The sequence below is a fragment of the Chelon labrosus genome, assembly GCF_963514085.1.
Source record: "Chelon labrosus genome assembly, chromosome: 4".
Classification (NCBI taxonomy): Eukaryota; Metazoa; Chordata; class Actinopteri; order Mugiliformes; family Mugilidae; genus Chelon; species Chelon labrosus.
Genome location: NC_140340.1, coordinates 6,199,213 through 6,220,882, shown reverse-complemented (window position 1 = coordinate 6,220,882; position 21,670 = coordinate 6,199,213). Strand labels below are relative to the sequence as shown.

The 21,670-nt window shown below is 44.4% G+C and overlaps 1 protein-coding gene across 2 annotated transcripts; it reads left to right on the top strand.

Moving 5' to 3' along the window:
- The first annotated feature begins 3,013 nt into the window (after positions 1–3,013).
- On the top strand, positions 3,014–20,883 carry LOC311486270 (fidgetin-like protein 2). Of its 2 annotated transcripts, none has more exons than XM_084542063.1 (3): positions 3,014–3,135; positions 8,614–8,846; positions 16,944–20,883. In XM_084542063.1, exons 2-3 carry the CDS (start codon positions 8,822–8,824, stop codon positions 18,101–18,103), a joined length of 1,185 nt encoding a protein of 394 aa, XP_084398189.1. In that variant the 5' UTR covers positions 3,014–3,135; positions 8,614–8,821; the 3' UTR covers positions 18,104–20,883. The 2 variants fall into 2 exon arrangements, with proteins under 2 accessions (XP_084398189.1, XP_084398188.1); XM_084542062.1 differs by lacking the exon at positions 3,014–3,135 and adding an exon at positions 7,943–8,004.
- The last annotated feature ends 787 nt before the right edge of the window (positions 20,884–21,670 follow it).

Sequence of the window (21,670 nt, the reverse complement as noted above, 5' to 3'; positions counted from 1 at the left end):
GTGCACTGTGCGGGGCTAATGAGTGTAACACAAAAACCTGTGTCTGATTCAAGGACGAGGGAATGAAAAAGATGTGAGAGAAAGAGAGAGAGAAGTGGGCAGCTTTCAGGGATGAAAGCACCTATGCTGCAGTAACTTTATGGAGCCATAGAAAGAGCGATGCCTTGTCTCTTCGACCACTGAACGATTAGTCTTGAGTAAAACAATTCTACATGTTTTGTATGTATATGTAATTTAATTTTTGACAATGGAAAATAAATGATTACAGTTGGAAAATAAAAACTGCGGTTTAATTTTTTTGTGTTGTGACTTTTGGACGAGGAAAATGGTGCACGACGCCAAGTGTGTGTTTACGGGGGATATAAAAAGTCTTCACAACCCAGTTATAAAGCATAACATCAATCATATCAGATATGCTATGTCTATTTATCTTAAAAGTTACAAGCTATGCAACGCCACCATTTATTCATTCATTCATTCATCTTCTGTAACCGCTTGTCCTGTGAAAAGTCGCGGTTGGGGGGGGGGGGGGGGCTGGACCCTATCCCAAGCAGTTACAGAAGATGAATGAATGAATGAGCATTTTTTCAAATAAAAGTACAGCAACATAATTTTTGCTTGATTTATAAAGATAAAATGTAAAATGTAAAAATATGTTTACTCAACAAGAATATTTGTGTTTGGTGAATCTAGGAATATATGACATTAAAGGGGAACTACTGTTTTTTACAACCTGGACCTTATTTCTGGCATAAAATACGGCCGTTTACTCACCCATATAACTTTTGTGTAATTTGTATTCCTTCGGGAGATATTTAGATCTGCGTATATCCATACAGTGGAAGTGACTGGGGCACCGAAACGCAGCCTCTAAATAACGCATTATCTGCCGCGAATCACGTTCATTTCACCAATATCTTGTTATCGTACGCTAGTGCTATTCCCTGTTGAGTCCAGAGTTACCCGTTATCATCATCCGGGGTATGTAGATTGACCTACAGACCCCGGATGATGTCTTCTGACCCGGATGATGTCATCTCTACGCGCACCCGCGACGGCCGGTTCGTTTACCTGTAATTTGCTGCTGCTAGTTTATTTCCAACATGGCTGAATATTTTTCCGATTCTGAGGTTGTGGACGAACCATAGCAACGGGGAATAGCACTAGCGTACGATAACAAAATATTGGTTGAAGTTTCGCGGCAGATAATGCGTTATTTAGAGGCTGCGTTTCGGTGCCCTAGTTACTCCCACTACACGGATATATGCAGATCTAATTATCTCCCGATGGAATACAAATTACACCAAAGTTATATGGGTGAGTAAATGATCATATTTTATGCCAGAAATAAGGTCCAGGTTGTAAAAAACAGTAGTTCCCCTTTAAAGGAATAATTGTATGTTTATTCAACGAGAATATCTATGTTTAAAGAAGGTAGAAATACGTGGCATTCAAGCAAGAAGTTCTTTGTTAGTCTCACTGTATTATCCTAATAAGGTGAACAAGAAGATCCAAGTTGACAGACCTCATGGGAAAACTTTAGTTAAGTCAACAACAGCAGGCAAAATTTGAAAAACTCAAAAATCTCTTGCATCATGTTGCCTTGATATTTTATGTTTTCTCAACTTTTTCTTTTTTACAGTGTGCGCTGTCATCTTCTTTTCCTCTTGGCTGTTCCCTTGAAGGGTCGCCACAGCAAATCATCTACTTCCATCTCGCCCTGTCCTCCGTGTCCTGTTGTCTCACACCAGCTACCTTCATGTCCTCCTTCATTACATCCATCCTTTTGTTGACTTGGATGTGTGTTTAGGGTCAGTGCCATGATGCCAAAAGTTGAACGTTCTCTTTTATTTTTAGCTTCATCTCATGAGCAGACACCAAAATATTCAGTGGCAAAGATTGACTTGTACTTGGAGCTATTCGTGACTCCCTCCACCCTCCCTAAAGCCCCATTTCCAGGTGAAGAAAAGCAGACCCAAAACATGATGCTGTGACCTCCATGCTTCACAGAAGGTACGCGTTATTTTAGCTGATGTGCTGTGTTATCTGTGTTACACCTTTTTTTTGGCTAAACCTTTGATCTTGGTCTCATCTGACCATAGCATGCTGGGTATACATGCATACACCGATCAGCCACAACATTATGACCAGAGAAGTAAACAACATTGACCATCTTGTTGTGACAAACTGGGAAACTTCTCTACTTAGACATGTAGCACCCACCTAGACCAGACCAGACACCACCCCACCCCATAGCAATGACACTCCTTGATGACAGCAGAAATCCCCAGCAGGATACAGCCTGACACCGGCACGCACACAAAAACACCCATGTCTATTTACAAGGGAGACCTACATAATATTAGGAAGGTGGTCATAATGTTGTGCCTGATCGGTGTATGTTTTTTAATCTTAAGTGTCACATTGGTTAACAGGTGCAAATGTTCTGCTAGGATGATTTGTTCCATTTTCAAATCCACCGTACCACATGTTGGAACCATGTGAGCATTAATGTATTTAAAGTGTTGTCCCACAAGGAGGCAGCAGAGTCACAATCCTCTGAAGACTTTACCTTCCTAATATTCATTTAAATCCCAAAACATAACACACACAAGGGGTTTTACCTTCCTCCCGACCCTCTTTCATTTGACGGCCCTCCTCCCTCCTTGTGCTCGACCCCTCCCCCGGTTTTTATCCTGAGGTGAGAACACAGCGTGCACATCTGGAGGTGATCCTGACTGCAAAGGAGTAGCCTGTGGGAAGGGGTGTGAGGTTAAAGATGCACTGCACTCTGTGTGTGTGTGTGTGTGTGTGTCTATGAGCGCCTTGAGGGTGTCATGTGATCCTGACTCCAAAATGCTCCTGATTACAAGCAGCTGGCGGGCTATGGCCTCGACCAATGAGACAAGCAGCTGCCTGTGACATCAGGTCGAAGGAGGGAGGTATACGCAACATTGAAGATGGTTTTATTTTTAACATCCTGCACTTAATTGTGGATCAGCGGCATCACACTGCTCCATTAAACTGTGCAGGAACCCCCACGTAGAGCTTTGACTGTTGGTAAAAATAGACATCATAACTCTCAGCTGTGTGTTTCCAGCTCATGTGTTTGTGCTTTGCATCGATTACCATCACGTGAGTCCAGCTTCATTAAAGCTCAAAGTTGTCCGTTCTCTGGCTCTGGCTTTGACGCCTCCGCTTCAAGACTTGAACGCTCAAAGAGATCCTTTGTGCTCAGGTGAAGGTCCCGGGTCTTTTGAGTTGAAGGAGAGCTGGAGAAGCAGCTGGAGCAGGAATGCACGTTATTTTTCCTCTGCGGGGACGAGTGCAGACGATTGGGGAATTATTTAGGGTTTCAGATCGTGTGTGTCGTCTTAAATGGTGGAGGATTGTGTGCATCATTTAACCAGTAGGGGTTAAAGGGGGTTTCAAAGCTGACGGCTCAAAACAAATAGTTTCAGCAATGCAGTGTCCCCCATGAAAGCCGTTGTTAATGTTACTTGTCATGTATGAAGCTTCCAGCCAGCAGCCGATTAGCTTAGCTTAGCATAAAGTGTTGAAACAGTTAGCTAGTTACCCAAATGTGTCTAAAAGCTCAGCTCTGTGTCACTGAGTAGCCTGTTACGTCTTATTTTTTACTTGTTTAGAACCAGAAACCAAATAATGAGGTTGTGGAAATACGTCTGCATATTGTTCATTTAAAGTGTTTAAGTTTTGCATCATTTTTATCAGCAGTTTTAGCTTTATTTTTTTATTTTACGTATTTTTTTCCCAGTCCAAAGCACTTTGAAGGTAACTCCGTTTAGAAGAACATAAAACTGCAAGCATGCCTCCTGCAAGCTCAACAACAACAACAACAACAATGTAGGTCATGTGTAAGATCCGAGCAAAACAATCCCTTTTTTTTTTGTTTCCTCCTTTCTCTCTTTGACTCGCCGAGCTGTTGTCCTCTTTCCTCAGCGAACAGAGAGGCTCTCAGCTCATCCCTCCTCTCCATCAATCTCTGTCATAAATCTGTCAAGCAGAGAGAAAGGGAACTGCTGAATACAGATTTGTCAGCAATTAATCTAACCTCTATTACCAGACTTGGATATTGTGTCCTCCATACCAGAGAACAATAAGCCACTCAAACACTGGGCTTTCTATATATGTGTGTGTGCGTGTGTGTGTGTGTGTGTGTGTGTGTGTGTGTGTGTGTGTGTGTGTGTTTGTGCAAAGGGAGAGAGCATGTGTGCATGCAGCCGGCTTCCTCGGGTGGAGTTTTGCCTGTTTTTGTGGCTCACGTTTGAAGCAGGGTGAATCAAAATCCTGTTTTGTCCCACTTTTCCTGTTCAGGCCGACCTTTGCTCAGCATTATTATTAACACACCTCTGCCCTTTTGTATTACTGTCCAAAAACAAAAACAAGGCATTACAACCGAAGCCTCTGGCTGACAGTAACTGCCGCTGGTGTGGTGCTGTAATTGGAAATCATTGGGACACCAATGCCGTTTAACCTTGGAGAGACGGACACCGCTCTGAGGCTGACTAATTGACATTCTGCACTTGATGAGAATAAAAGGACACATGACGAGTGTGTGTGTGTGTGTGTCTGTCATTGTGCGTTTCTACTCCTTTGTATTGACTTCTTAAAGGAGGTGGATAAGAGTCAATATCATATTCCCAGATGAGACATGTACTGTATGAGAATTAAAAAAACAACAGCAAAAAAAAAAAACAGTAGCATCAGCGTTACAAATATTAATATCATAAAAAATGTTTAGGACTTTTATGACATGACATGTGCTTATTTCCAGTTCCTGTGTATAAACATGGTAAAATACCAATCAGGAAAAGATTAAAACCAACAACGCCGCAGTATATGCAGTTGTTTTGCAGAGACTTTGGTAGTGCACAATTGTCACTTTAAACTTCTGCTGTATATTTATATTACTTTTGCTATTTTATACTTAGGTCGCTAATTTTATGCTTTTTACTGTCTCGGCTATTGGCTTGCACCGGGACCAGAGTAACTAATATTGTTCCACCTCATGTACCATGTGTTGAAATGACAATAAAAACTCGAATATATGGATCCTAAAGGCTCATTTAAAGTACCGCGGGACATAGACGCCGTAACCTACGCGCATAGGCAACCGGCGCTGGCTATGCGCGTAGGTTACGGCAAGCCATTTATACTTGTGCACTCGTAAATCTGGCTCGCTCTGGAAAAACGCCACCCCAACACTGGTCGGTGCTGTGTCTTTTTTGACAGTTGGGTTCATTTTTGTTTCCACTTCCTGTATGTATGTACGTATGTACGTATCTGCGAACCTCTTCGGTTAACCTTTCCTCGATGTGTTCTGTCTTTATTGATCCAAAACAATCGATTCGCAAACTGTGGTGGTGGAGAAGCAGCCGGAAATACTAAAGTGGAAACACGCAAGTACCAAGCGGACCAATCAGAGCTCTGCGTCGACACGGCTACGGCGTCAAATTGACGCCTAAACCGCCTGCTTGCTTATTATGATGGAACTGGAACATGTCGACCTTGTGGCTCACTGCTGTTTCTTGTTTTTGTTTTTTTTTGCTAGTTTCTGCCAACAAGCTGTAGAAAACTCTGGCTAAAGAGGAAACACTTGTTTGCAAGGATCAGCTTATTGTTGCGCTTTGGTCATGAAGAAAAACGCAGAACATCTCCATCCTTTAAAATACAAGCCCAGCGCTGCGCTGACACTGACATCGCCCGTGGGAGACAATACCCACATATGCACGCGCTTCCTGTTCTTTTTCCAAAGATTTCCCGTTCCTGTTTTGTCCTCCTCTCTCTCTATTACTCTCTCACTCTGTGTCTCATGATTCACCCCTCACATCATTTAGGAAACACGCTTGGGCTTGCGGGAAATGAAATTAACTCTGTCCATTTTTTTATTTTTTTTTGAAGATGTTTTCTCATTAACCCCGTTTCCTCTTCCAGGCGCTGTCGTGCATACGTACACATGGGTACTATTATCGTTACTGGGACAGTTCAGTGGAGCACTGGGTCAGTGCTCAGCTGCTAGAGACAGAATTAGAGTGGCAAACAGCTGAGCTTCTCTGGGGTGCTATCATGTGACCTGTCCCACCCACAGGACCAAAGCGGCTCCGGGGCGGTTAGAGTTACCATGTCCGATTTCCAGCATGGTCGTGACGTACTGCGCGAGTGGAAATGTGTACATTTGTGTCATATCTGTTTCAGCAGCTCGGGGGAATTTCTCTCCTCCGTCTTTGCCAGTAAACTTTTACCCCGGCCTACCGACAGCCGCGCCTTTCATTTGAACTGTCATCAGCACTTTGCCCTTTGTCCCTTCGCTTTTCCCTGCGACCCGCTCAGGGCCGCGGCGGCTACATGCGTCCGCATCTGGGGGCTTCGACTCAGGCCCCTGCAAAATGTATCAAGCAGCCTGTAACACCTTATCTGCGATGAATAGAACAGCCCCCCGCAGCACATTTGGGATTGTTTAGATGCATTGTTTCCCAGCCTGGAAAATAACAGCATGGCTTTTTTTTTTTTTTTTTTTTCAGTGTCTGTCAGCAAAGCAGGTGAGGGCGAAAGAGCTGAGCGCTGCATTAGCCGTTACTCCTCTGAGTCACCCGATGAAAGGTCTTATAACAAGCTTCTACCTCCCCTGCTATTACAGGCAACGTTTTAACTCAGAGCACTCTCAGATTGTAGTCTGTCCATCTGCAGCGACCCGGCGTTGTGCAGCCGGTGCATGGATGAGGCGAAGCGCCGCTTTGCAATTACGGCGATGCGGTTACGTTTTAAAAAGATGGAACTGTGAGGGAAAGAGTGAACAAGCTCATTTTGAAAAGCAATGTCAAGCATGTGCCTGCATGTGTGTGTGTGTTGGGTTGGGTTGGGGGGGGGGTTGCTATTATCCAAAGCAAAAGGAGTGTGTCCTGCAGAGCTTTGAATGTTTACAGCAGAGTAACATGAGGAGTTGGACCAGTTTCGTCCCGCCTATAGCATAGCTCTAAATGCGGAACCACAGCTGTGTTTCTATGTATGAGCCGCCGGGAGTTGGGGCAAAATAGAAGAGTCCCAAAAATAGCATCACATGTACAAAAAGAAATCGATAAATTGCAGGTAAAGAAATTAACCCGCCTCTTAGTCAAAGGTTTGAGGCCAATGTGGAGGTCATTTGCTGCTGCTGCCTTTGCATGTGTGCAGGCCAGAACGTGTGCACGCGCGTGTGTGTGTGTGCAGTTGGGGGGATGGGGTACCGCAGGAATTAGGTAATATTGACACGGTTGTTCGAACCCCGCCCTCGCAACAATGCTGGGATCAATGTGCCGGATCGATAGAAGTCATTGACAATAACTGAACTTCTCATGTGATCGGCGAAGGAGAAAATTCAAAAAAAAAAATAATAATAATAATAATTTGTCACCAGTATCAGACTGAAGGTTTGCAATCAAATGCACACATGCAGATAAGATCACACACACACACACACGCATGCATGTAGAAATTCACACACACACATACATGCAGCAGGGTGGAAAATTGCTCTGCTCTGACACTGCATGATTGGTCACTTTTTCCCTCTCTCTCTCTCTCTCTCTCTCTCTCTCTCTCTCTCTCTCTCTCTCTTCCTGCTGAAATAGTTTTAACAAAAGAGAAGGAGAAGGGGGGAAGGGTGGTGTGGTTGGGGGAAGGGATGTGTGTGTGTGTGTGTGTGTGTGTGTGTGTGCTGCTCTGTTGTCACTAGGCGAGGGAGGGAGGGAGGGAGGAAAGGGGGAGGGAGGGAGAAGCGAGCTGGAGGGCGAGCGAGGGAGTGTAGGAGAAAAGGATAGGGTCCCAGAAGAGAGTACAGCCCTCTCTCTCTCTCTCTCTCTCTCTCTCTTGCTCACACACTCACACACACTCTCACACACAAACAGCCACAAACACGTTTACGTCGGCTCCCCCTGTTGTGCTCCGAGGAACAGTGGATTACTTTCCAAACTGAACCACTCATCGAGCAGATCCAGGCATGGTCAGGTCAGTAACCGCTCACTCGCCCCGCTGGAGAAGATCTAGCTTCCTTTCAAAAGTAACACTGACAACGTGTCTGCAGCTCAGTCGCACATTCCTGTCCTCTCTTTAACATTTGCTCGCCCTCATGAGTGTGTTTTCCTTCTGCTTGCTTCATTGTGCATTTGTTTTTTCCTTACGGTCAGATGTGGCATTCCCATTAGCCGGTCTTTTATGTGTGACCCAAAAGGAGACTCCGTTTTTTTTTCTCCTCTCATGTATTTAGCATTAGACAGGAGGGTGTCCTCGTTCAGCAGAGTACAAAGTTCTCACTTGGCTGCCGGTTTATAGTTTTGGTGTTGAAACACCGTTGGCTTTCAAGAATTTGAAACTTGTCTCCACTGACCGTTGTGTGGTCAGAAGGTGAAGCCAACCCCCTCGCTATGTCAGCTTTCAAACTCTTGCCTGTGCATTTAAAGGACGTTTGGAAACGCAGAGAATGCAGTTTTGAACTTAAAATGTAATGCATGCAAGCAAGTTTTTTAAATTTTATTCCTGCTTCATGCATTTTTCCAAAAAGCCAACTTCGCCCTCCTCCTTAACTTCGGCTCTGGCGTCCTGTTTTGCGCTCTTCAGGTGGCAGTGCGTCACGGTGGCGTTGAAGTGTGAGATGAACCATGGAGCGGTGCAGGACGCCGGCCACTAGCCAAGCCAGCGACCGCACGACCGACAGCAGGAGGAGCAACAACCCAGGAAGGCCCCGCAGCATGCAGCTGGGCCCCCACTAGCACCAAGCGGGACCCGGTCGGTCCTCTTCCTCTTCACCTGGGGCCAGGGCTGCAGAATGCTCAGTCCTGTCACCCCATACAGTAAGTCCCCACCCCCCACCCCTTCCTATTTTACATATGTGTGCGCGCTTCCCTGTGGAAAGCTGTGCGTGGATGCCGTGACCACGCTTGGCTTGAGTCTGTTTTCCTGTACGCATTCTTCTTCTTCTGGCTCCTCTTTTGTCCGGGACTCATCTCCCGTGGCTTGTGCAGTGGGAAGCGAGGTCCTGGGGAGGGGAGGGGTCTGAGAAGTCATGTTGAGAACTCAGATATGCTAATGGCTTTAACAGCTGAGTCTCCAGGCTTTGCTTTGAGGAATTTCACAGAAAGTGTTCAGTCACTGTTTTTTCAGCCCCTCTATGCTGCTGTGATGTAGGAACAGTCTGTTTGAACGGCCGCAAGACATGGAGCACAATTGTCTGTCTGTGCAGTGCAACATAAACAGATAGTACACCGAAGCAGCCGTCACACCAATATACATTTTGACTAATTCTTCTTTCCTCCAACGGGTTTTCTACCGTATAAAATCGGATGAAATCCCAAATCACATATTGCCCTCTGTTTGTGTTTGTATTAATCACTGAAGGTCCCTATCTAGACTGTTGAATATGCTTATATTGACTGACCGGTGTATTGATTAAGCCGAGCTTTAACAGGATTACAACGCTAACCTGATTGGAATAATTCAAGAGGGATTTACTTCTATGTGTTTTGTTGTTGTTGCTTTTTTAAAATCTAAAGCAGCTACACCGACGCTGCAAGAGACAAACGCTTCACTTTTTCCTCTGCAGTCTCGAGCTGTCCGACCAGAAAGAAGTTTGAGACTTTCAGTAACGTGCATCTGTCACATTCCTTCCCGCGAAAACGACTCGCAGCGTCGTGTTAGTTTTCTTCCTGCAGAAGCTTTGACTGGTGTTATTTTTTTCCAGCCGTTTCTGAACCTCCAAACGCTAACAAGCAAATCCCTTTCACACACACCTCATTTACGGGACCCTGTCCCTAATGATTATAGCATGACAGGTAGAAAGTGATGAGCGGCTTTAGCGCTTTTTTAGCTGCCAGTTACCGGGGTGAAGCGATTCTGTGAATGAACGCCAGGTCATTAGTAACCTGGTGTCAACAGCCTCTCATTAGCCCCGTATAGCGGGGACACATAAATATCACCTTTTGCCTGCGCACGCGCGTAGTTATCGTGAAGGCTTGTCAAACTAATTGCGGCACACCTTAGTTCCTCATCATGCGTTGCTGTAGAGCGGAATCTGTGCAGCGGCGGGGGTTAAATGACAAGAGACGGAGAAAGAGCAAAGTGAAGGACAGATGGAGGAGACGTGAGGAGGGGACTGGTCAGCTGCAGCCTGATATATGAGTGGACACAATAAGCAAAGAGGGGCCAGGCCCGGCCTCTGCCACATGTGAGTGTGCGAGCTAAAGGAGTGGGGGGAAGGGAGAACTGACCACACAGGCTGGGACACACGGTCCAGTCTTTACTACTGCACAGAGAGCAGGAGGCTCAAAGAAGGAGGGGTGGGGGGGTTAAGTGAGAAATAAAATCAGAGGACGGCGGAAGAGGGAAATCATTTAAAGGAGTTGTTTAGAGACGCAGCTTGAGTTGATCGGTTGTAGCTCAAGCTGCATTCTTGTTTGGCTTTTAGTTTGTCTTGCAGGTAAAGGAAGTAAAACCTGATCAGATATTGTACAGTGTTTGATTGGCTGGCTGCAGAGTGGCCTAGCTGCTGGACTGTGCAGGGTCGGAAAAAAAAAAATAAAAAGCTGAGGGGGGGAAGGGGAAACAGGAGGAGTGAGAAGGAGGGTCTTCTCCTCGGTTTTGGACTATGGCCACTGCTTGCTTACATAACAATATAACCCTGATTTACTTTACAAGCAAGGAAGGCAGAGATTTCCTCACGGACGTATTGATCTTGGTGTCGGCGTGAATCAACTTCTAATTAATACAAATCACGTGCAAACAGCTGATGGGGTCATTTTCTGCCACTCCTTTCCTCTTTGGCCTAGGAGCGGACAATGTGCACGGAGAGGATATGAGCTTTGTAAATAGATCTCAGGTTAGATTCCTGGCATTCCTGCAGCTTGACTCATCCCATAGATGACCAGGAGTGTTTTCTGCCTGTTGGGCCAGCTGAAGCTAAACACTGCGCGGAAAGAAGAAGAAAAAAAAAATAGAGTGTACTTCTGTGGAGCCTTGTGTGCGTTTCTGGTTGTGTGTCCGTCTTCAGGGGACGTCTTTGTTTATTGTCCGTGGGCTAAAAGCACCAACAGAGCCTCTTCAGCTACAGAAGGGTGATTTTTGTTTCCACTCCCCATCCAAACAGCCAGTAAGCCGCCCGTCATCTCTGATGCTTCACAACCCCCAAATCCCATTCCGGTCAGCCCCTTCCCCCACGTGTACTTCCATCTAATTAACCCCTAATTACTCATACTGACCATGCAGTGGACCGGGAGTCAAACTATAGCCTCTGCTGATGCTCAGAAAACATTTCGCTTTTGCACAATTCTTGAAATAAACATATATATCCATGTAAAATTACAGGAATAAAGATTAGAGCTGAAATAAAGCACTGGAAGTGGTTTTGGAGGAGGCTGGACAGAGAGGTCCATCTCTTTACTGAATCAATGAGGCTGCTGTTTACAAGCATGCTGCTGCCTGCTTTACACACCGACGCGCATGCTGCACATTATGCTGTTTGGTCGAGGACACGTGGCCCCCGCGCACAGAGGAAAAGCAGGAGAAGGGTTCATGCACGGTATGATGCTGTGAATATACCTCACTTCCTGCTTTGAGTGTGTTACAGGAGGCCTGTACGTTTCTGTCGGGATACGTCTTTAAACACGCTCGACTCGAGGCGGATCCATATGTCCCGCGTGCAGTGGTACTGTTTCTTTTCTGGATCTAAGAAGGTTTTACACGGACCACTTGATAGCTTTTTCTCTCCTATCGTGCTTTATGTGATGCCCTCTTGCCTCAACACGTCCCGTTTCTATCACAGGCCATCTCTTCTTTTCTGATGAAGCCTGTCCCAGCTGTCATCGGGCGAGAGGTGGGGTACATCCTGGACATGTCTCCAGTCTATCTCAGGGCTAACACAGAGAGACAGACAACAAGACACAAAACAGTGCAAACATCTGAGCAGAACCATGTGCACGTCTATGATTTTAACTGCAAAGGGTCTACAGAAGTTGATAGTCTAAAAAACGGGAAATATATCTGAGGAACCTTTGCAGCAAGTTAACGCTAACATTATTTTCCAATTAAAGCCACAGACACAGAGTCTCTCTCACACACACACACAGTATCACATGCTCTTGTCACCATTTAAGCACAGCAACGAAAACCTCCAGGGTGTCCTGATGTGCAGCTCACGTGATTGTTTCTCCCATGAAAGATACGTAAAGTTGCAGGAAAGTGGTGCAAAATATTAAAAGTGTAAAAGTTAAAGTCACACGCAAATAGGGAAATCGAAGGAGTAAAAGACGGTGGAGCAAATAAGGACGGATTAAAGAAATACTGGTGGTGAATTAAACACCCTTTCATGCCTGGATATCAACCGGTTATCAAATTGCCCTAGATCTCTAAGCATTAAGTCAGTGATGACATTTTAACTGTTCCATACAACTATAAAGAGTTCAAGATCTGAAGTAGACACACTCAAAAAGCAGCTGCATTGTGTCTGTACATAACACACAGTCCGTCTGTGACCTCTTTTCGTGTTCTTGTTCCTGTTCCTGTGTTTTCCTCCGTGTGCTTTCCATTCATCCGCATCCAGTAGCCAAACTCCAGCAGGACAAAGAGGGGAACACTGGTGGTCAACTGTATGGTGGTAATCACAATGATTAAGAGAAGCCATCATAGTGCCAATCCGGCTTAGTGCTCATCCTTTTCTGCTGGTAAAGCCAAGCCTGGCCAAGGATGTCGGGGTGCTTTCCGAGCCCCAAGCCAACATGAAGGGCCAGATTAGGGTTACGAGCGCCCAGACCCGGCTCCCCGGTGCAGATGTGTGATCTCAGAGCACCGGCGAATAGCGAGAGGTTGCAGAAGTTCACATTTCGTGGAAAATAGGCAACAGAATATTTGTCTCATTAAACAGCAGTCGTGGTAAAATCAGAACAGTGTATTACAGAAACAATGTGAAGGTAGAAGCTGCATGCATTATGTTGCACATGGAGTCAACAAGCTGGTGTCTCTGGTCTTTTTCTGATAGTTTACATATTGTTAATTCTTGTTTCTAAAGTATCTGCACATATGAAAGAAATCACTGTTTCTGAGAAAATGTTTGAAACAAGAAATAAGAAATGTTATTCACCAATAACATTTACTTTTAATGGGCCTATTCTGTAACTAAATGTTTAATAATCCTCGAAGGTCTTTGAATTTGAATAAGGTCGTGTTATTCGACAGTCATTATTAAAAAAAAAAGGTTTATTCTTTGTTAGGGTTAGGGTTAGGGATAAGCCGTAAGTCTCCCAGTGATGCTTCTTTATTTCTTGTCACTTACTGTCAGATTGTCACCAGGCTCTGACACTCCCATAAGCCTCATGTGCTCTAATCCATCATTAGTCTGGTTTCTTTCCTCAGTCTGGTCCTTGACCCGTCCACGCCCTCCGCCTCGCTCTTCCATCTTCTGATCTCAGAGCGAGTCCTCCGTTTGTTTCGTTTTTTTTTTTTTCTCCCCACATTCCTTTTGATGAGGATTTCCAGACACGCTAGATTGCGGCGCTCAGATATGTCTTGGCTAGATTACAGACCATCTGGTGAAGCCGGGGCGAGAGGAATAGATGGGAGACAAAGCGGCGAATGATTGGCTCATGCCTGAAACCAGCATGACCAGTGAGTACCTCTCCTCTGATGAGCCTGACTTATGTGTATTTACAGTGTGTGTTAATGCTGCCACTGCAGCCCACCGCATTTTAAACAAAGCTCTTGAGTTCTCATAGTGTAAATTAATTTTAACATCTTTCAGTTTTGCTATTGAAACCTGTTAGTCTGGGTAGACTCGATATATTAATACGATGAATGAAGTGCAATGCATGTTTAAATCTAATTTAAATCTAATTTAATTTGAACAATATTGTATTTCACGCTGTTTAGTCATTACAGCATTTTTGTAATGAAGATCGCTCAGGATCTTATTTATGTCTAGAACTAGAAAAGATTCTCTCAGACGCACCGAGACAGCCGAGAAAATCCAAAAATGATTAAAATTAAAGATGATGCCCAGCTTGTGCCCACAATTCAATGTGTGCACCTCTTTCCTGGGGCTGCAATAAATCAAATCCAACGTATTTACTGTTTAATGTGGTTCTGCATGTAGCACCAATACAGATCAAGTCAATTAATATCCATATATCCAAAAATCACAACCCACAAACTTGCCTCCAAGGACTTTATAATGTACCGTACTGTAACGTATGCTACACCGACCTCTGTTAACTTTGCTCTCAGAGAGCGACGAGGCAAAGAGGAGCAAAAGGGAATCATAGGCAGAAAGTGAACACGAAAGGAAATCATCATTAAGATCCAGGTCGACATTTGGGAGTCAAAGTCAGATGCGGTGCAGCAGTGGGACACGCATTCATTCACGCTGAAAACTCATAAAATCAAGTATGTTCAAATCAGAGAGAATGCACGGTTAATATATTTGTCTTTAAATGTGTCGTCAATAGATTATATTCATGCACTCTGCAAATAAAGGACAATAAACCAAGAACTGGGGCGGCGCAGTGGCGCAGTGGTGTGGTGGTTGGCTCTGATGCCCCACAGCAAGAAGGTTCTGGGTTCGAATCCACCAGCCAACTGTGTGGAGTTTGCTTGTTGTCTCTGTAATAGACTGGCGATCTATCCACCCTCTGACAGCTGTGACCCTCCAGAGGACATGTGCTTACAGAAAACTAAATTCTGTTTGTGAAGTTTCCTATCTAGTTGCAGGTTGAGGGATGACGTATGACTTCCTGTGCGTACGTTGAGTTTTTGTACACTGAGCGACCAGTCAGTACGCAATGGTTAGTACTCGATTTGTGGGAGTAAAACACAGGGCACTGACTCATACTGCATCACAGTGCAGGTTTCTATAGCAACTACAGTACTTCACCCAAGATCATGTTGTTGTTTGTGTGTATAGTGTTGAAGCATAACACGGTCACAGCCAGTCTGTCAGAGTCTGAGAAGATCCCACAGACACATAGCACGAGACTGCTACTTAACATTTACATTTAATAATTTATTTAAACATTCATACGGTTATTTAGACCAGTAAAATATAGATAGTGTCTTATCATAATACACAGTCCCACACTGGTGTCATTAATGAGCAAAATACCTTAAAAGATCTACAGAAAAAAAAAGAGTCATAAACCTTGAGAAGTCCTGATGTCTTCCTCCGTGTGCGTGTTCACTTTATTCCTTCAGCTTCTTCCTTCACATGGATTTCTTTCTGGGGCTCCGATATATAAACACGAATGGCCGATTCCTCTGGGTTTCTGTGTTGAGAAATGTAACAGCGCACAGCAGGCACAGTGGCTTAGGGGCCCCCTAAACCCTTGGGCCCCCAGGACTCTGCCTAGTAGACCCATTTAGTAATCCACGCATGACCTGCAGACTTACTGTGAAACACTAAGAAGCAGCACCCTCCTGTGTTAAATCTGTTTTCATTTTCATTCTAGTTATATATATATATATGTAGATTTATTTTATGCTCGGTATGAATGTGTACCGGTGGGCGTTTATCGTCGGGTACCACGACTGGTGGTATTCCCCGGGGCGCAGGGTATTTCCCTCAGACCCTGGGTGGAGCTTGTGGCGGCCGAGAGCGCCGCGATCCCTGGATTGGATGAGTGGGATTATTGGGCTGAAGGATCATTTAATTTAGGGATCAACATGTGGACCGTTTAGAGGCCCATCTGGTGGTCCTTGTGGACATGTGACGCAGCCCGGTGTAATCCACATGCAGACGTGTGAGTGCGCGAGTGTGAGAACGAATGAATGCCAGCTCCCACCAATGTCTGTGAACAGAGCTGAAAAGATTAGCGAAAATTAATGCAATTAATACAATAATCCATTAATCTTTAAAAGCCTTATGTTGTAAATTCAACATATTTGAGACTATTGGTTGGATTTGGGAAGTTTTATGAACACAATGATAAAAATTTTGGTTTCCCCAGGATGGTCTTAACCCATGAAAACATCCTCTACAACTGAGATTAAAAAAAAGACTTGAATCAACAGGTCTTATTTAAAATTCAGATGTGTTATCTGTGGAAGAGGGTCAAAAATCAAAAGAGGTAAATTTATAAAACTAAATGTTCTAAGACAGGAATTATTTGTCTCATCGTTTATTCTGGTGAAGTCTTTGCAGTAGCATCCTCCTCCTCCTCCTCCTCCTCCTCCTCCTCCTCTTCTATCCAGTGCTGTTGTAGGGAAGCCCCTCTGGCCCAGGCTCGGGGGTCAGGACAGTTTAATAATACTCTGCAATGCCTGGAATGTCGGCCTAATGCCAGTTCAAAAAGACAAGCCCTCAACCACTAAACCAGTGGATTACTCTGTTTGTGTAAATGTGCATGTATAATCACACATGCCGCATGGAAATTAGACTTCTTTTTTTGCCAGCTACACCAGCAATAGAGCCACCCTTCTCAATCCCCCCAAAAATGGTCTACTTTCTGTGTAATATGGAGAAAAATCTACTCTGATCTTTCTCCAGTGGCTCCGCCCTCTATCCCCTATACCCCCCCACCCCACCCATGTCCAGCAGACCCCTGAGGTTTGGGCCGAATTAGATCACACGCTTGGTGGGGGTGGCTTTGTGGACTAAGAGACTCACAGAGAGACAACAATGGCCCCAATGTGAGAGAGGCAAAGGCAGAGGGCAGCGCGCAGGCTGATAGAGGCTTATCGCCGTGGTGACCAGGCTGGGGGCTATGTTGGCGGCTTCTCGTACAGATTAGAACAGTTGTCCCCCGGCCCCGATGAGTCCTCGCAGAAGAGCATGGGCTGAGCATTGACAAGATTCTGGCATTGTGAGGGCAGATATTCAGATTCCAAAAAATTGCTGCATGGACAGCCGTAATCTGATCTGGATCGCTCTGCGTGAGTCTGTGAACTAACCTCTGCGGTTTTGTTTCTGTCAGGTCTGTTGAAGATGCACTGGTCTCCGGAGCACGCCGCCCCCTTATCTCAGTGGCCTGAGCAGCACCTAGATGTCACCTCCACCACCTCGCCCCCGTCTGCCCACAAACACGACCCCTACACCACGGCTGCACGCCGCGGCTTTGCCCCCGCGGGTTATCCGTGGGCCAGTGATGACATATCAGCCCTTACTGCTTCTTCCCTGCTCAAACGCTACGCTGAAAAGTACTCAGGCCTGGAGCTGTCCTATGAACGCCCCGGTGCAGGGGCCTATGCTGAGCCTGGGACATTCCTGAAAACAGAATCTGAGCCCTGGGCTATAGGACAGGGCATGGACTGTTACCCTGGACTGGAGGCACTAACTGGCAGCAAGGTGGGCTCTGCCTCTGTGGGGATCCCAGCAACAGGAAGTGTAACAGTAGTGAGCGGCAACTTGGCGTCTGACCCAGGCTACAGCGGCGCCGGCACCTGCAGTGCCCCATCATCTCAGGATTACCCCCCTGCCTACAACAGCACCTACCTGTCCTCAGGATACTGCCCTCCGCCAAGTGCAGCACTTCCACCTGCCCCTCTACACTCTTTGCAGGCAGCACCTACTCTAGTGCCCAGCTACAGCGCCAGCACTCCTGTCTACAACTACCCACCGGGATGCTACCCCCAAACCAGCCTGTCCTCTGGATACAGCCACCCCAGTGCCTCCTACCTGCCCTCGGGAATTAGCGCTCCTACTCCTCTGGCACCCAGGCCTACTATGGTCGGGGGTAGTTACAGCTACCCGTCCCACAACCTTGGAGGGAGCTCTGAAGCAGGGGTGCCACTGAAACGTAAGGCCTTTGAGATGACAGAGGAAGGACAGGAGGGAGCAGAGGGCGAGGGATCCCGCTACCGGAAGTTCGGCAACGGGATCAGTCACAGCAAAGGGCACGGCAACGGGCACGGCCCCGGCTTCGATATGAGCGGCTCGGCGTCAGACCCGCAAGCCTACAAATCTGGAAAGCCCCTGATATCACCACCTTACGGCGGGGCGGGGGACTACAGCCCACCGACAGGCCTAGCCGGGGAGAGTGCACCAGGAGAGCACAACTTTCCTCAACAGCAGAGAGTGTCTATGAAGATATCTGCATCCCACACACGATCCGAGGACCCCAGTGGGGGGCGCTGATATTTTGAGAGAATTCCCTCGCTCCTAATAACCAACAAGGGTTCTTAGCCCAAACAGACTTGGGGTAATAACATTTGATTTGCCTGTGAAATGTTCCATTTCCCTCGCAAACACAAGAGGGCACAAGACTGGTATTTCTTGTGCATGTTTAAAATGTTCATTACTCATGTTTTCTTTTCCAAAGATTGAGGTTGAGGTAAGTTTTAGGAGTGAGGTTGAGGCTTTCTCTACAGAGACAGCATTAAGACAGTCAAAGTGTATGAGTGTCTGTTTCTCTCAGGATCCTATTTATTTCCTTTCTGCTACTGCGGCAGCAGCACTGCAACGTTGCTGTTCTAGAAGTTGGTTTAATAATTTGTGGCCATTATGTATGTGACAGGCCTTTGACTGCAATATGTTCTATCACACCACAAAAAAAAAAAAAAAAAAAAAAATCATTACTGACCAAAAAGTAAAGAGAGCAATAAGTGAAATGGTGAGATTGCTATAGTACTTCAGCACAATCACTGCTACACAGCTGACTGCAAGGCTTGGTGCCTCACTCTGCCTTGAGAAATGAATGTTTCCCTGCTTTTGTGTTTCCCTTTTACTTATTCTTTGCTTTATTTTTGCAGTTTTGTCTCATTCGATATCTAATCTCCACCCGCCTCTTCTGCTCAGCCTGTTTCACTGCTGATCAGACGTTGTTTTTGTCCACTTTATACATATCAAGCCGCTTAGAAGCAAATATTTACGTGGTATTATACGTTGACGCCGCCCTTTAAATCTTTTACACTTTGATGAAAAGAATGAGTGGGAAACTCAATCTAAGATTTTGTGTTTAGTATCCATAAAATCGCAGCGTACAAATATATATATATATGCAGATCATCATTGTGTTGTTTACGCGCAGATATCTGCTAATCCTAAAAGTACCTGGTATAATTTCTCTAGAATATGTGACTAATGTAACCTGGCCCAGATTATGCCTTGTTTTGAAAATTAAAAATGTGACGAGATGGAACGACTGAACAAAACACTAAGTCTGCACGTGATAAAGTTCACTCAGAGCAGTTTAAATGTGCGTGAAGGCTGTCTACTAATGAAACCGAGAGGCGTGCAGGCCTCTTGAGTGAGTGCCTCTGACCATTACATTCTCTTATGAAGATTTACCTGCCTGTCTGCTTGGATTTACTTTTTTTTTGATATATGCATTCTCTTTTACTTTTGCCTCTCGGAAGGATGATTTAAATACTCAGGAAGACTTTTGTTACCTCAGTGATTAAAAAAAAAAAAAAAAAAAAAAAAAAATTAAAAATAAGAATGTATGTTATTACCTAAGGGTGTTCATAGGGAGCTTTAAGGAGCAAGATGAAAAACGGAGCCACGGCTAAGACTTCAGGGAAACTCGCAAAGGCCTTTCAATAGCGTATGAAACACACACATGCATGCACAAAAACTATCCGCGCGACTTCTTAGCTCTGGGAGACTTGAGGTATTTTGTACCAAGGCCTGAAATGTTGAATGTAATTCAGATATTTTTTTTAAAAGGATAATACATGCCATAATGTACATCGATGATGTTTTTAGATATATGAAACTTTTTTTTTTTTTTTTCATGTATAGATGTAATTCTCTTATAGGTTTTGGTGGAGAAATGAATGACATGTTAAGTGTTAGCGTAGTTAGCAGCGGGGGAGGGGTGGGGTGTTTTTTTGCGGACAAACTGACAAAAGAAAGCACTCCTGGTTGAATCATCCAGACATCTCAAAACACACACATGCCCTATGATAGGTGTTATATGTCTTAATAAAATATAAAGTTCCCTTTTCCCACGTAGGCATTTTAGAACGACACGGACTGCACCTCTAAAACCGTGCTGTAGCTTTTCCCGCCATCCCTCTATTAAGCTGTGCCATACTCTTCTTCGTGACCCTCGGAACAAAACGAACCTCGGGCAGCGGATGTTAATTGCAGCCACAGATTTGGTCCGTAATTCACTCCTCCTTTTGGAAAAGTGCACACATTTGTGATTTAAATGTAAAAAAATAGACCCCCGTCAGAAAATACGATGCTTTAAAGATATCCTGATTTGCCCCTCCCCCGCCCCTCCTCAGGTTTTTACAAGTATTTAAGCGCTTAGCTTTAACAAATGAATGCTCTTCAATGCCCACACACACACACACACAGAATATGCTCCACGTCGTAAACTACACAAGTATCCGCCGTTTCTCGGCGTTACTCTTGATTCACTAAAGGAGTCATTTGTCAATTTGTCCCGCCGTGGATGGAACATTGGACTTCGGCGTTATCTTTGTTATTCAGTACTTTTGTTTGTCTCCTGTACATTCTCCTGTAACCATTTCTACCTCACTTTGAAGACAATTGTACATGGAAGTATTTATTTCATGTCATTTCACACGCCAGTTTCAAGGAGCAACGGTTCCGAATCTTGACCTATTATAGTCTACCTCACTAAAGACTGTTGTGTCATGGAAATGAAGATATCATACCAAAAAAAAAAAAGAAAAAAAAAGCAGAAAATCCCTGACTTTGTCTTTTTGTCTGTGGAAAAGTATTTGATGTATTTGATGTTTGTGCGTTCTTATCTTTCACTAAATGATACTATGATGAGAACCTAACATTTAGCACTGGTCTTTTCTCTCTTTGCAAACACGCCGGCCTGGTCCAATGTCATGCTGCAGCCTGGCAGTAACACGGTGCAATGTGGTAGAATTTAAAATACAGCTTTAACCTCTACCTCACCCAACATCAAACATGACAAAACTGTTTAGCTCATTCTCCCTGAGCAGAGATGGTAGTTTTTTTTTTTTTTTTTTTTCTCCTGTTATTGGATGTTTGACAGCTAATAATAAATCTAATCTGAGTCTGGAGAAAAAGTCAACGGTGGCACAAAGTACTGACATCCTTTGATGAAGAAAAAGTAGAGCTACAACACTTAAGAAATAATAAATGCAACGGTAATCCTATTTAATAATTTGTAGTGAATATTAACTTTTGTCCAAAGAACCAACATGGAGCTGGCATCCTGTGGGATAAATTAAAGGAGTATCTTATCTTATAAGAAGCCTGGCATACAAAGAGAACAGAAGTTCAAAATAGTAAATAGTAATTATCATTAATTAAATAATTAATTCTTAAATTTATAGTATTGTAATTAATACATTGTGTTTTAGACGGTGCTGTTTTGTTCCTCACATCAACATGAATGTTTTGGATGTAACCTAATTGTACTGGGGTATATTTCTATACCAGTAATAATAAAACTGAAACACAGATTGAACGTGAATGTTTAAAAAAGTAAGGTTAACTGTAATATTTTAAAAAGAGATAAGATAAGATAAGATATAATAAGATAAGATAAGATAGGACTTTATTTATCCCTGTGGGGAAATAAGGGAAGGGAACAACAGTGCAAAATGCAAAAACAGAATAACGTAGACAAGAGAAACTATATAAAAAAGTAAATACGTTATGGTACAAAAAATATTTGCATATTGCATCAGGTTTAAGTAGCTAACCAAAATAAAATAAATAAATAAATAAAAAAAACTAGTTTGGGTTGAG

Excerpts from the sequence above, each read along its gene's own strand:
- LOC311486270 (XM_084542063.1), top strand. The coding sequence starts at position 8,822 with ATGCTCAGTCCTGTCACCCCATACA. Across the intron at positions 8,847-16,943 it reads CAGTCCTGTCACCCCATACA|GTCTGTTGAAGATGCACTGG; the intron begins GTAAGTCCCCAC and ends TGTTTCTGTCAG.